This window comes from Cheilinus undulatus, linkage group 1 (assembly GCF_018320785.1).
Source record: "Cheilinus undulatus linkage group 1, ASM1832078v1, whole genome shotgun sequence".
In the NCBI taxonomy this organism is placed as follows: Eukaryota; Metazoa; Chordata; class Actinopteri; order Labriformes; family Labridae; genus Cheilinus; species Cheilinus undulatus.
In genome coordinates this window covers 40,894,038-40,908,523 of record NC_054865.1, presented here as the reverse complement: position 1 = coordinate 40,908,523, position 14,486 = coordinate 40,894,038, and the positions used below count along the sequence as shown (strand labels likewise).

At 37.8% G+C, this 14,486-nt stretch overlaps 1 protein-coding gene across 1 annotated transcript in view; it reads right to left on the bottom strand.

Annotated features, from left to right (window-relative positions):
- Nucleotides 1-14,486, bottom strand: part of gpc6a (glypican 6a) — a 274,767-nt gene that overhangs the window by 64,447 nt on the left and 195,834 nt on the right. Inside the window, exon 5 of the mRNA XM_041791791.1 lies at nt 959-1,089. Coding sequence (XP_041647725.1) covers nt 959-1,089 — 131 coding nt within the window. The remainder of the gene's footprint in view (nt 1-958; nt 1,090-14,486) is intronic.

Here is a 14,486-nt window from a genome sequence, read left to right as displayed (position 1 = left end):
ACTTTTTGCTACTTTTAAGGCTTTTATGCCAATTTTAACCAAGTTTTGCACCTCTGTTGCCATTTTTGACACATTTTGCCACTTCTTTTTGCAACATTGAACTCATTTTTTTTTTAACTCATTTTTTGCATGTTTAAACCAGTTATTTCCACCCCCATCCCCCCATTTTTGCGACTTTTAACCCATTTCTGCCAATTTTAACCAATGTTTGCCACTCTTTTGCTACTTTCAACCTATTTTACCACTTTTTTTGCCACAGCTTTGTGTTGTAAATATGATTGTTTATTTTGTTGTTCTTCGTGGCTTTGGTACTTTTCCGTACTATTGGCCATAAAAGTAATGCATCACTTGAAGCATGAAGCATTGGAAAGGTATCCAAGTATTGAACATTTTGACAATCTTGGATTGTATTGTATTGGGTTGTATTCGGCATAAAATCATGCAACAATGCACATATCATTGACATCAAGCCTGTAACCTCTTATCTTGATTTTCCTTTTATTTCATAACTCATTTCTGTTGGTCATCCTTTAAATCTGTCAGTGGGTTTTACAAATCTTAACCAATAAAAAAGTGTCAAGAATAATGTTGACCATGACAATTCAGTGTTGAATAATGTGAAAAATACAGTGGTTTATTCATTCCTTGAAAAAGGGTGATAAAACATATTGCTACTGTGTGACCCTAGCTTCTTATCACAAAATTAGTTACAATACAAGGTCATTTTTACCTCTAAATATCACTGCTGAACTGTAATCACACAATCATTGATCTAATTTAGCTTATTCTCCATACTGTTCTATATGATTCTGTTTATCAAGTATGCTTTATTGCTTTTATTTTGTACTGTAGTGTTGGAGCAGCTTTATGTGAGAATTTCCTTATAGAATCTCATCTTAGGTTATTAATTTAAGTCATTCAATGTTTGACATACCTAAATCTCATACGTGTGCATTACCTTGGCTGAAACAGTCATGCTGTTGTCCTGCATGGTCATGATGGCATCAGAGATCTGGATGTCGATCGGCTGTATGACGCTTTCTATGTTGAAGGGCCCCTTCAGTCTGTCAGCCACCAGTAACATGGCATCTATCAGAACACACAGAACTCATATCAGCCCACAGATATAACACACAAGTTTCACACACTAATTTTGTTAATAAATACTTGACAATATGTCACATCATCTTTGAGCATCAGAAAATACTAAATGAAAATCCCTCTGGGAGCTGTTCTCTGTCACACCAGTATAACCTGATCCAACTAAGACTACAAAGAACTGTTCCTTCTCCAAATATGTTTCCTGCCTGTGATTACAAATGCAAAAGAACCTGAGAGGACTTTCATCTGAGCACAAAAACACAGATGGTGTAAGAAAGCGATAGGGAGATTCTCTGATGTTTGTCAGAGGATGTGCAATATCAAGAAGAACTCAGTCTTACCGTGCAAAGCTTAGACATAGCTGAAACATAAATAATTGATCTGCATTCATGCTAATCACTCCAATATGACAGAGAATGACAAGACTTCTAATTTATTAATTCGTCTTCATTAGTATTTATATATTCTGAAAGTATATCCATAAATTAATGAATTCATGTCTATGCATCACGCTAGTTATCACTTTTTTATAATACCCAGACACTTGGCATTTCACTTAATTCCTTCCATGAAACATTCCAGACATGCACAAACTTTGCTTTAGCATTATGAGTCACTGAAAAGTATCTGATGGCACATCATACAGTACAAGCAGGCAGATTCCATTTTACACGTAATTTTTCCTTATTTTATTGCCAAGTTAAAACTCTCAAAGTTCAATCTTAGCTTAAGGAAGCAGGAACAAAAACACCAGGAAAAAAGGGAAGGAGAAAAAACAAAAACAAATGAAAAAAAATCCACATAGGGATTGTGACCTTATTACCTTATTATGAGTCAAGGCCTGAATCAATACTTTAAACAGATGACCCACTGAACTGCCACTTTTCATTTCCACTAATACAACATGATATTAATATGTTAAGAGGGACGATGTTATTGATCGTCTCCGGCACGGAGATGAAGATAGTACATTTGATTTTTCATTAGGCTCTTGCTTTTGTCTCAAAACAGAAGTTAAAGCAGTATGATGGTTTCCATCTCTGACTGCACTGACATTTGCAAGGATGCACAACAGTCATGAAAATGTGTGTTTACCCCCATGGGAGCATCTGACTTGAAAAGAAGCAGCAGAAACACTAAATATTTGACTTAACTGGATAGATGTAAGTGAGAATAACTACAGCACAACACCCATGTAGAGTTCTCTTAAGTTTTTTGTACAGCTTGATAAGAGAAGGAAGCAAAGCATGAAGACCAACACCCTGCTGTGATGCTGGCAAAAATGTCCTCTTTCCCTGCTGTCTCAGGGTGTTTTCATATTATCCAAGATTGTTTTGTGCCGTGCCAGCACACGATTGCACACGCTCCCCTCAGTCCCTCTCCCTCCCTGGTCTGCTCCTGCATTATTAACATGGTTCCATGTCTGAGCAAACTTGGCTATGTACTTAGTCTATTATAGCAAATAGCAGTATTCACGTAGTTAGATTACAAATCTGCCAAGAAATAGAAAGCGTAACCATACTAACCACTGGGGTCAATGGAGGTTTTTATCGTTTTTCAAATGCAAGCAACCTCCTCCTACTTCCACATCTACTGTGCAGCTCAGAGGATGAAATAGGCCCAAGCTGGGCTAATACAATGGTTTTGAAGAGACAGGATACATTTAGAATTGCCTTTGCAGCAAGTTCAGCAAAGGCAATCCAATACTCATTCAATTAATCAATAAAGTTACTCCTCAAAATACCTCGTACTCAAGCGTCTGGTATGCTTGTGTTCAACTGATCAGATGAACTAAATCTGGAACCGGGTCCCTAAAGTGAAAACAACCTTAATCTCTGAAAACTGGCTAACAAGAACTTCTGCACATCTTATTTGACATTTTGCTACATTTCAGTTTTTGATATATGATATGCTTCATAAGCACAAAGGCCCACAGAAGTTATGAGGACATGCACCATGACTCAGTCAGTAGTCAGACATCAATGTGTCCTTGCATCAGGAAAAAAAAAAAGCTTTTATTCACCATGTGCATTGCCTCTAGCACTGCATGGCAGCACCTGTGTCCTAATGGACTTGAAGCACTATGAGGCATTAACTGATGTTGTTTCCTCCTGTCTAGATCTTTTCTTGTGTTGTACTTCTTCTTAGATGTACCTCACTTTGGACAAAAGCATCTGGTAAATAACATTGTGTCCTGTGTCAGTGGTGTGTGAATATGAATGGATGCATATGAATGTTATTATACAAGAGGGGTCTATAAAACAGTCTTCACCATCTGTGTTAGTGTGGCACTATAAATTTTGAGATCTTATGAGGCAAATTACAGCATTATGGTATAAGAGGAATTGTTCTCAGCTGTTTTAGAAGTTATGGGAATGGATGACAACAATAAGTACACATATTTGGTCATAAATCCTTACATAACCCCTTACATAAATATGGGGTACCCCATGGCTCCATCTTAGGACCACTCCTCTTTATTCTTTATTTAAATGACTTAGGTGTTTCACATAAAGTGTTATTTGCTAATAACACAAACCCACATTAGAGTTCATTTAAACTTCATGAACTACTAAATCACCAGCTTGTAAAAGTAGACAATTCTTATTATATTTGACTCTTACAGGAAACAGGTTACGCCAAGCATGTTTATCTCCAATTAATATAAGATATAGGATATCAACAGAGTATATAACACAAAATTCTTGGGATTTTATAGTGATGATATTTTAAACTGTAAGTGTCATACTGATCACTTTATTTATGATTTAAATTACTGTAATATTATATGGTGCAGATTTTTTTCTAACCACCTAAAAAAACCTAAACTCTGGAGTTAGCTCTCCCACTGGCCCTCTCTTCTGCAGCTATGGCTTACTCACTGAGACCAATACTCATCACAATGCATGTTCTATTCATCAGGATGTTTATGAAAGGAAGTATTTTATGGTACTACTACTGAGGAAAGAACTCATTACTACTGAATTAATGTTGGACTAATGGACTGTTTAGGGACTACTGCGTTGCCTGTTGGTTTATTTGTTGTGTACTGTGTTTACCTTTCACTTGTTTATGTTTGGGCTCTCTTCTAAAAGCTTTTGGAAGCTTATCTGTGCTGCCATTTTCATGCATCTTTGTCTGTTTTGCTGTGGTTGTTTTGTTGAGTTCTTGTAGTTTTTGACATATAAAATCTAAAAAAGTTCTAAAGTCCTAAAGTTTGATACTGCAGTATTGATGAGCTATACTGAGAAATACTGGCTCATTACAGCAGCCGCGTTTTGATCACAATAGATTGAAATCTTTTAAACACAAATACACTTTAACCCTTCGAACTCTGCTGGATCGCTAAGTGGTGGAGCAAGCATTGTTTACAATATCTCAGGAACCATAAAACAGATCTCTGTGGAGTAAATTGTGATCTAAAGCTTAACATTGTGCTGATCTACATTAGGCTCCTGGCTTTTGTATCCTTTTCCAGACTATTTTTAATCCGCAAAGTGCAGTGTTTATTCAAAGCTTTGATACTACATATCCATATAGCTAAATCCATCATAAAATAACTATTTATAATGTTTTTTCAGGTAAAAACTTAGCAGTCTTACCATCAGTCCCACATTTTGATGCGAAAAGTAAAAGACAACAACTTCCTGTCAGCCTGACGGCCAACCACAATAATCCAGTTTCTTCTTCTACTGTTTTCTTGGCGGTAGCGACCAATCAGGGCCAGCCAAAGCTCAAAAAGAGACAAGAGAGTTATCTTCCAGTTTGGAAGGGAGAGAAAGAAAAGTCCTCTATGGCCCAAATAATGAAAAGATGATGTTTGCCCTCCTAAAATGGGGTTTTTATGCCATGTAATACCACGTGTACAAAATATGACTTGTATTTACAGAGATAAATAATAGTGATAGTTCATTGGAAAGTAATTATTGTTTTCATGATAGACAAGGCTAGAGGGGTCTGGCTGCAGATCTTACATTTCTGAAGCCACTCTCAGAGACCATTCACCTGAGACACTGTTTATCTGAGAAATAAATTGCTGCAGTTTGCTGGTAGACTGTATTTCCAGTTTTAGCTTTTTTTCTTTTTTAAACTTAAATTTATTCATAAATAAAGTCTAACAAATTCATTAAAAAACCACACTGCAAATGGCAGACAGAGAATCATTTCATAAATAAAACAGAGAAAAGATCAGAGGTCTAATTCGGGGTTAAATAATGCATAGAGCTGCTTTGGAAGTAGTTAGATGACTGGTGGCTTGCTTTAGCTTCATTAGCTTTAGCTAAAACTAGCATAACTATTCTAGCTACGTAATTAGATCACATACCTGCATATCTATGGCTAAGTTAGACTGAGAAGCATGAGCTTTAGCAAACATAGCTAAAGCTACGTTAGCTACACAGAAAAGGTAGGTACATAGTGGCTTTGTGAGCTTAGCTTTAGCTCCGTTAGTAATGTAGCTTACACGGCTAATGGAGCTACGTAAGCTACACTGTATGTGTTAGGATGTTTTGTCCTATATGCAGACTGCTTACTCTGCTTTAATAAATGTTTTGTAATCAGGTTTTGCAGGTCAGGTTTTAACTTTTAACTTTTGGTATCCTAACCCTTACCCTAACCCTAAACAGAAGTTTAATCTGATTTTATTTTGAAAGTTAGCCTGTATTTCTGTTCTGAGTTATTAGGTGTTTCAGATGAACAGTTGTGCTTAAACTGGCTTGGGTTCCAAGGGTTAAACAGAAAAGACTTAAACATTAAAACACAATAATCATCTTATTTTAACTGCAACACAAAGAGTACTTGTACAATAATATCTCTGATGCTACAGTAGTATAAGCTTTCATTGTTTTGTTTTAATTATTTAAGGTGTATAATAAGAAAACCAGAGTAAATCACCTCAATCTATTGATCTGCTGCTCTCTTCTCACTGCTGTTGCTTTATTGTTCAAGCACAGTTTGCCATTCAACTCCAAATAATCACCAGCAAGCTCAGAAAAAATGGGACTTTGGAAGACAATAATAAAAGGTGCAATTAAACAAAATCAGGCCAAGAAGTCCTTGTAGAAAATGTCACAACAGAAAGCAGGTCAGTTGTTAATGTGCTCCATAACAGCCTGAAACATGAGTGTTTCTGATTGGCCACATGCAATTCAGGTGTAATTATGTTTGGCCGACTTGGTTGGATAGAAGAGTGCTATTGTGTTCAGAGGAAACCAGTATTTACTGACTGATGTTAGGGGATGAAACAGGAAGTCTTTACTTAGAGAGACTGTGTAAAGAAAAAAAAAAAAAACATTAGCAATTTCAACACTGTCTGCTGCAGCCCTGCATGGAAACTTCAACTTATTCAGTAGGAAAATCTTTGGAGCCCTTTAAAATTGACAAATAAGATTACTCTGGGAAGTGGAGGAGAGCCTTCACAATTACAGTGTAAGAAGTCAGCTCTGAGGAAAGCCAATACCATTCAGGAGTGTCCTGACTGGCCCCTCGCAGAATGAGTTTGAGCTCATGCCCTCAGGCAGACATTTCCGAGTGGCTGTCATGAGACCTCAGGAACATAAAGTCTCCATCCTCTCAGCGGCTATTGACAGGGCAGGATATTAAGCCCAGCCGCCCAACCGAGGGGAGTGATTTAGAGGACAGGTGAGCACAGAGGAGAGAGCACTCGCCTGTTTAAAGAGAGGTGAATTAAAAGCGTAAAGATTAAAACTCAAAGCTGGGCCAATTAACACTGAATCAAGTTGTAATAATATCCAGAGGCTATGTCTCAGCCTGGCAGAGCAGTGCTGCAGTCATTCACTGCTATTTAATCTCTATTTACAGATTCTGTTTATCAATGCAGAATCTGTAGGCAGATACGATTCTGAGGAAACCTGGTTTTCATTTGTAGTCTGGGTAGTGTAGTCCACTTGTGTTTCTGCAGGCTTTGGTTGAATACATTAAAGGAGTCTGTGTGTAGAGCAAAAGAGGCACAATTAATCTCCCATAAAGCAATGCACCGGCCAACTGGCCATCATTTGGTAACTATTTAGCTGTAATTGATCATTACAGTAGACACTTGCATGTGAGCTGAGCTAGCAATCTGCTCTTAGACGCCATCTCTCGACTCCAGCTGCTTGTTGGATTGAACACAGAACACAGAAAAGGGGGCCTTTGCCAGAAGACCCTCGCTGCTAATTGCTGGTTAAAAGCTGAGTTGGTTGCATCCAGAGTTTGGTAGTCGTACAATAGCCAGTGGGATTGAATGTTACTTATCCCCATGTAAGATAAGAAATAACATGATTTACTTCAGGAGTTCCAGATTTTTTTCCATAATAAGGACCACTATTTTGAATTTGGGATTCCATTCTTGCAAAATTTCCTCGACAGACAGATTTTATCATCTGTCCAAGAAGTGACAAAAGTTCTCATCTGACTTGGCTCAAAACAACAATTTAAGCTTATACTACACATTAAAAAATACCTTCAGAAAAAAACTTTTTAAATTTCCTACAAGTTATGATGTCAAATAACACAAATCAAACAACAAATAAGATAAGATATTGATCGGAAATTTGGTCATTACAAAATCTCACAGTAATTAGCAATACATAACAAAGTAAAAAGTGAAGACAACAAGCCCTTTCTATAGTTAAAATGCAAATGACTAGATAATAGCAATAATAGTTTCAAATATAAACATATGTACACCTTTGCTTACTTTTCATTTAATCTATTTAACTAGGAAAACCTCACTGAGATTAAGAATCTCATTTATAAGAGTGTCCTGACCCGGCAGCACATTTAACAGTTACAGACATGAACCATTTAACACAAAAACACTTCAAACACAGACTAACCAACTCCTGAGTCACAGAGCAGAAAGTCATCAGTCAAAACATCTACAACCTGATGCATCTATCTCCAACACCTTTAATCTATGTTTAAAACAATTTAAAGAGACCAGCCCCCCAAGACATACAATTTCCTGCAGAAGACTCCAGACTGCAGGAGCAGCATATCCAAATCTCCTTTAACCTGTCTCAAGATGGACTTTGGGCACAGATTACAAAGGCCAACCAACACAGTCATACAGAATACAATGATGAGTTAAGGACTTAGGAGCCACTATAAACCTCAGCTCCCCGTGGTGAACGGTATCCAAAGATTTGAGGCATTGGGAGGATGCATGCATCCAGAACATCACCATAATCAATGAGAGGCAACTTTAACTTTTTTACCAGTTGCTCGATATGAAGCTTAAAAGTCAAGTAATCATCAATGAGGAATCAAAAGTATTTATAATACAACACAATCAAATCACCCTGAGATTTATAAAAGGCTGGTTCAGAGGCTTTCCTTTTGCCTGAAAACAATATGAGTTTGGTTTTGTTAGGATTTGTAACCAACAAAGTGTGTCCTGCACAGTATCAAAGCATAGATATCTTCCAATAGATGACAGTGTCATCTGCATACAAATGAACATCAGCATTTGGAACATTTTGATCAATACAGTTGGTATAAAGAGTAAATCACTGAAGGACCCAGACCAGAATCTATGAAAAAGCAGACATAGTGTGAGTCATATTAATGTGAAACATGAGCCAGGGAGAGGGATGAGAGGTAGCTACAGGTCAAAGTTGAACTGTGGTGGGGTGCAACCCAACCACTAGACTACCTTCCCCTGACTATACATTTGTATGAATAAAAATAATCAAATATGTTAAAATGCATTGATTTGTATAAAAAGGGATACATTTAAATGCTACTGTCACAAATAAGGTTAGCTGATATTTTTCTCATTTCCTACTTCTCCCCTCAAAGTTCTCTGGCCCCCCTAATAGTAATTAGTAGTAAGCCTATTGAAATAAACAAGGATAAGAATGATGCATCCTTGCTTTCAAGATACAAATTTTAATTCAGCCATGTTAGTTACATCAAGAAAGAAAGTGTAAAATTGTGCTTTTCATGGCAAAAATTTTACATCTATTTAATTCTGATGGGAAAAATGGATGCATCTTAAACTATTTGCCAAAAGCAGGTATGCAAAGTTCTTGAATTCAGTGTTTTACTTGTTGTCACTAAATTTTCCTCACAGGTGTAAAATAGTGTTTTTTTGTTTTTTTTTTTTTACAGGTGTAAAAAAAAAACGCTAGATCAGCTCTAAAACTCTTAACTTACTCAACACAAAATCTGGAAGTCTGGTTCAACAAGAATCATCCTGATAAAATTCATATCAGAATTAACAGAATTTCTCCTGCTGGTTCAATGAAACATGTTTAAACTTGGGTTGTGTGCTCTGTGCCAGACCTGTGTTTTTACATCATATAGAGGAGATTACGCTCCACACTCTGCCCTTCTCTGTCTGTTAGTGACTCTACCTTTGAAGAGCACTCCTGTTTGTTTACTCTGGAGGCTCAAATTGGGCGTGATGCTTGGTTAGATTTCCATCAGGAGCTGGCTGGAGGTCACCGCACGGGGCCGACCCAAGTCCTGTGAAATCTTGAGCGGCCTATGTTTAGCAGAGGACTCCTCCAATGCCACCGCAGAGAAAGCCTCAGCGGGATTCAGTGGAAGGAGACGCTAAATTGGCATCAATTCTGTTACTCATTCCATAAAAGACCCAAAGACCTAAATGATATCCTCGGCGGAGTTCTGACAGCCTATTTTTCATATAGCATAATGAATATTTGATGGATTATGAGTATGAGTCAGCCACATGAATTGCTGTGAGGAGGGGTTACATCTACATAGTTAAATAACTCCTGATATTATGTCACGTCCTAAAACAGTTTTTAAAAAGGATGAGATGATGATGAAAAGTATCTCAAAGATTAATGATTAAGAGGGCAAAGAAAGCACATATTTTAGTGCAAAGACTGGGCTATTTCAATTTTACACTGTGTTGTTACATAAAACATCTATACAACTGCTACTGGAGTGTTTCATTTTTCAAACTTGTTTTGATCCGTCTTTTTCACTTATTTATTTGTGGTGGCATACTTCACTGTGGTTGGGAGTCCAAGGCCTTTTATTCTCACCGGGACATCATTTTAAAGTCAGTTTATCAGAGAAGTCTGTGTGGAGATCTGTAGTGGCCTTTAAAATGAGTACCACAAAGCAGGACAATGTTCTGGTGATATGTTTTCTCAGCTACTATTTTTAGAAATGTTTGAACCCAGAAAGGGGAGGAGAGTGAAGACCAGTCCATAATTAGGACAATTTTTGAGTTGATATCAATGCAAGATGCGTTTGGACACATCCAAAGTATAAATCAAAGACTGAATAGAAACAAAGAAAGAAGAAAAAAAGGCCTAGAAGAACAAAGCGCTTGATGCAAAGGCTTTCCCACACTTGCAATGACGTACTTTCATCAAATGACTTCAGACAGACTTTATTCTTGATAGCTGGAGGGGATGTCCGGTTTCACTGATTCAGACATTTTTATGTCTGTTTATTAAGATAGACTAGGCATCAGCTGCCTGGGAGTGAAGCCAGGATACTTAGAGCTCCCCCTGCTGACTGGATGATAAATGGCATCATATCACATCTCCACAGAGGGGACAGGAAGTGATTTCTGCATGGAGAAGCTCTAACAAAATGTTAAAGTTCGGTGCTGTTTACAGCTGTGCCATCCATTCTAATTGCAAAATAAAACAATCTAGAGTTACTTTTGAGTCCTGAAGGTGGTGACACATTCAGGGAAAAATGTTTCAAATGCTCCAAAAGCAATGTTAGCAGAAATGTATTCAAGGCCATCATCTAAAGTCTGGATAAGTGATGTAAGATAACTCCACAAAGTGATTTGGTTCGGTTCAGTACAGTTGTCATGATTTGACACAGTGATCCCTGATCTTGCTTGTGGTTTCACAGTTGATCTCCATCCAGGCTTGCTCTTTGAAATGGGAAACCGTCTTTTTTTAGAGATATGGATCATTCGGCTCAGCTCACTAATAAGAGCTGGTCTTTTGGCAACCAAACAGCTCTTCATCTGGCTGTCTACAGTGCCTGTAAAAAGTGAATGTGTATCACATGATTGTAGTAAAAGGACACCTGTATCTGGAAAGTCAATTCACTTTTTCATCAGTATTCTTTGCTACCATTACACCAGCAAGACAAAAGAACACTGCGAGCAACTCAGAGAAAAGGTTATTGCAGAGTATGAGTCAAGGAGTGGATAGAAGAAAATTCCAAGGCACTGAGGATCCCCCGAAGTTCAGTGAAATCCACCATCAAGAAATGGAAGGGATATAGCACATGTGTGAATCTGCCTCATTCAGGCCATCCTCACAAACTGAATGAGTGTGCAAGAAGGAGACTAGTGAGAGAGGCCACAAAGACCCCATGACTATGCTTATAGAGTTACAAGCTTCAGCAGCTGAGAGACTGAACAACTGTTGACCTGGTTCTTCACCAATCAAATCTTTATGGTAGAGAGGCAAATAGAAGCCACTGTTGAAGAAAACTCAGACAAAGTCTCCCCTAGAGTTCACCAAAAGTGATGTTGAAGACTCCATGGTCAAGTGGAAGAAAGTTCTTAGGTCTGATGTGAGCAAAATTGGGCTTTTTTTCCATCAGACAAGATGATATGCTTGGTGGACACCAAACTCTGCACATCACTACAAACCCACCATCCCCACTGTGAAGCACAGTGGCGGCAGCATCATGCTGTGCGGATGCTTTTTGGCAACTGACCCTGGAAGGCTTGTAAAAGTAGAGGGTAAAATTGATGCAGCAAAATATAGGGAAATCCTGGAGGAAAATCTTTTTCTGTCTGCAAGAGAACTACAGCTTGGGAGAAAATGTATTTTCCTTTAAAACAAAGACCTGAAGCATACAGGGATTGCTACACAGAAATGATTTAAAGACAACAAGGTGAGTCTTCTGGACTCGCTTAGTCAAAGCCCAGACCTCAACTCAGTAGAGAATTTGTAGTCGGACCAGAAAAGAGCTGTTCAAGTGTCAGAACTTGAGCAGTTTTGCAAAGAAGAATCAAGTAAAACTGCAGTGTCTAGATGTGCAAGCCTGATTGAGACCTATCCACACCCACTCAATGCTGTGATTGCAGCCAAAGGTGCATTTACTAAATACCGACTTGGAGGAGGTGAATATTTACGCAGACACTTATTTTACATGGTAGATTATTATTGAAATACATAAGTTTGTAGAAATCTGTTTTCACTTTGACATTAAAGAGTTTTTGTAACATTTTTTGTCCAAAAAGGGCCATATTATAGAATGGAAGAAAGAAAACTGGCACTCAAAGCTGTTATATAGAACAGGCTCATTTGTGAACAAAACATCTTTACATGGTTGCTTACCTCACAAGTGTTTCTTCCGTTAATAGTATATCAGGATTTTTTAAAAAGCATTTTTGTGACACATTGAGGGGGGAAAGCAGTTAAGGAGGTGAAGATAGCCTCTTAGCTCAGGAAAAGACTCCTCAAGACTCCTGTCTCCCTTCATCTGGCAAGTCTTGTAGTTGTCTGCAGAATTACGTTATTTGTGATACTTGTCACATCTTTACCAGGAAGGTAGGTTAACCCATGAAAAAAATAACTGTTTTTGTAAACAAAAGGGATCATATTTTAATGTGTTGAGCTTTCTGATGATAACTGCAGTGTTCGGGTCCACATTGAGCTTTACCATACTAACTCTTTATTTCCATTCATTTCTAACTGGTGTTCTTCACTTCCTGCAACCATATCTCACATTAGTGTGCCATTGGGATCATGTGACTGCAAACAACTTATAGCTTATAAGCTCTGCCACCTCCATGTCAACAGATGGGACATGGATTAAAATATGAGGTTAATATGCACATACGGTATAATGAAGGGCCCTCGTGCTTATGTCCACATTCCCTGTGTAGGCTGTTAACTCAGCTCTTAGCTTAGCTGTTAGCTCTTCACCTTAAAGATGCAGACTGGGTACATGTTTGGCTCAAAATTATGTCACTTAAGCATTATGTGAGTGCCTTTCTTGGGGTTTTCTGGTTTAATGTTTAATAGAACTTCAAAAAACAAAACCCTGAGCCAATAGTGGTGAGTTTGTAGATCATCATGTAGATACATTCTGATTTTGTGATGGTAAATTCTAAGAGTCACCTGTCAAAAGAGAGTAAAATCAGGAATTATTCAGAAGGAGTCATGTGATTGTTTGATATATCATCATCATCTCAGACATTCAGGAGAAACTTGTGCTTTTGTCTATTAGGTGATGATTATCAGATTATAGGCAAATATTTCATTTCAAGTATTTCATCACTGACTTAGAAATATCTGACTGTACGTACAACTATATTCCCTGATAGGAACCCTACCCCACCTTCACTTCCCTTTATGTGGTATTGAGCTCAACAAATTTATTTTGAATAAAGGTCCACTCATGTCAAATAAGCAATTTCTTATGTATTTTAAGACATAACTGACCTATTTCCACTACCAATCTCCCTCCTTCCATTGACTGACAGAGAGACACAGCTGGTTGCACTGGATTGGTTGGTAACTAAGTGCTGCATGGTGCCATCTCTTTTATTTGCTTCAGGCTGCATGCCTGGTTATTTTCTAATGAAAAACCCATTTTATGTCCCCCAGAGGGATTTGGAGAGATTCCAACAAACTATCTTCAGAGTGCTTCAAAGGACACAGCGATCATTTATGTGAGGATCTATAACAAATCATCAACTTTTGGGGTGAAACTTTGGAAAACCAACTAAACTGATTCCAAATTTTCAGAGCCATTTTTTATTACCTGTTTGTTAGAAATTATTTTATCACCAATTAATCGTTTATGTTTCCCATATGTTTCTGCTCCTAGTGGGGGATTAAATTGGCTGCTTTGGTCACTGAAAAATCAATATAATTTTGATGTGGTGGGTAGAGTCTAAGTGTTCAACAAATTCAGCTTAACCTCTTCACTGTAAACCCTGACAGCTATTAAGACTCACCAATAAAGCTAACTTTACTTGATAATCAAGTTTATGTCTGATTACTAGGTTTATAAAGTAATGCTTTAACGCAGGGTAAAGGAAACCATCACTGTTGTTTCAAGAACAGTCACCTTAAAGTAAACAAGTAACACCTAAGGGTTGAGCTGCCAGTTTGCTGGTTCACACTACTATCCAGTAGGTGGCAGTAACCAGGTTAAAGCAACACTTAGGCAAACAGAAAATGATGTAGAGCTGTCTGAGAATGGTCAACAGAAGTGCGGACAACTTGAAATGTCAGTGATTTCAGCTTTTGTGCGGCTCTATGGATGTCCTTGAAATTATAAAGTAAGACATTGGTACTTGGACTAAGTATTTTTCATCATTTCATTTAAATTGTTGACAATTTGAAAATGCCTCTAGGCATTAGACACTTTTGCACCACGAGTGAAGTCGTCCACTCAGTGAGAGGTGTCACACT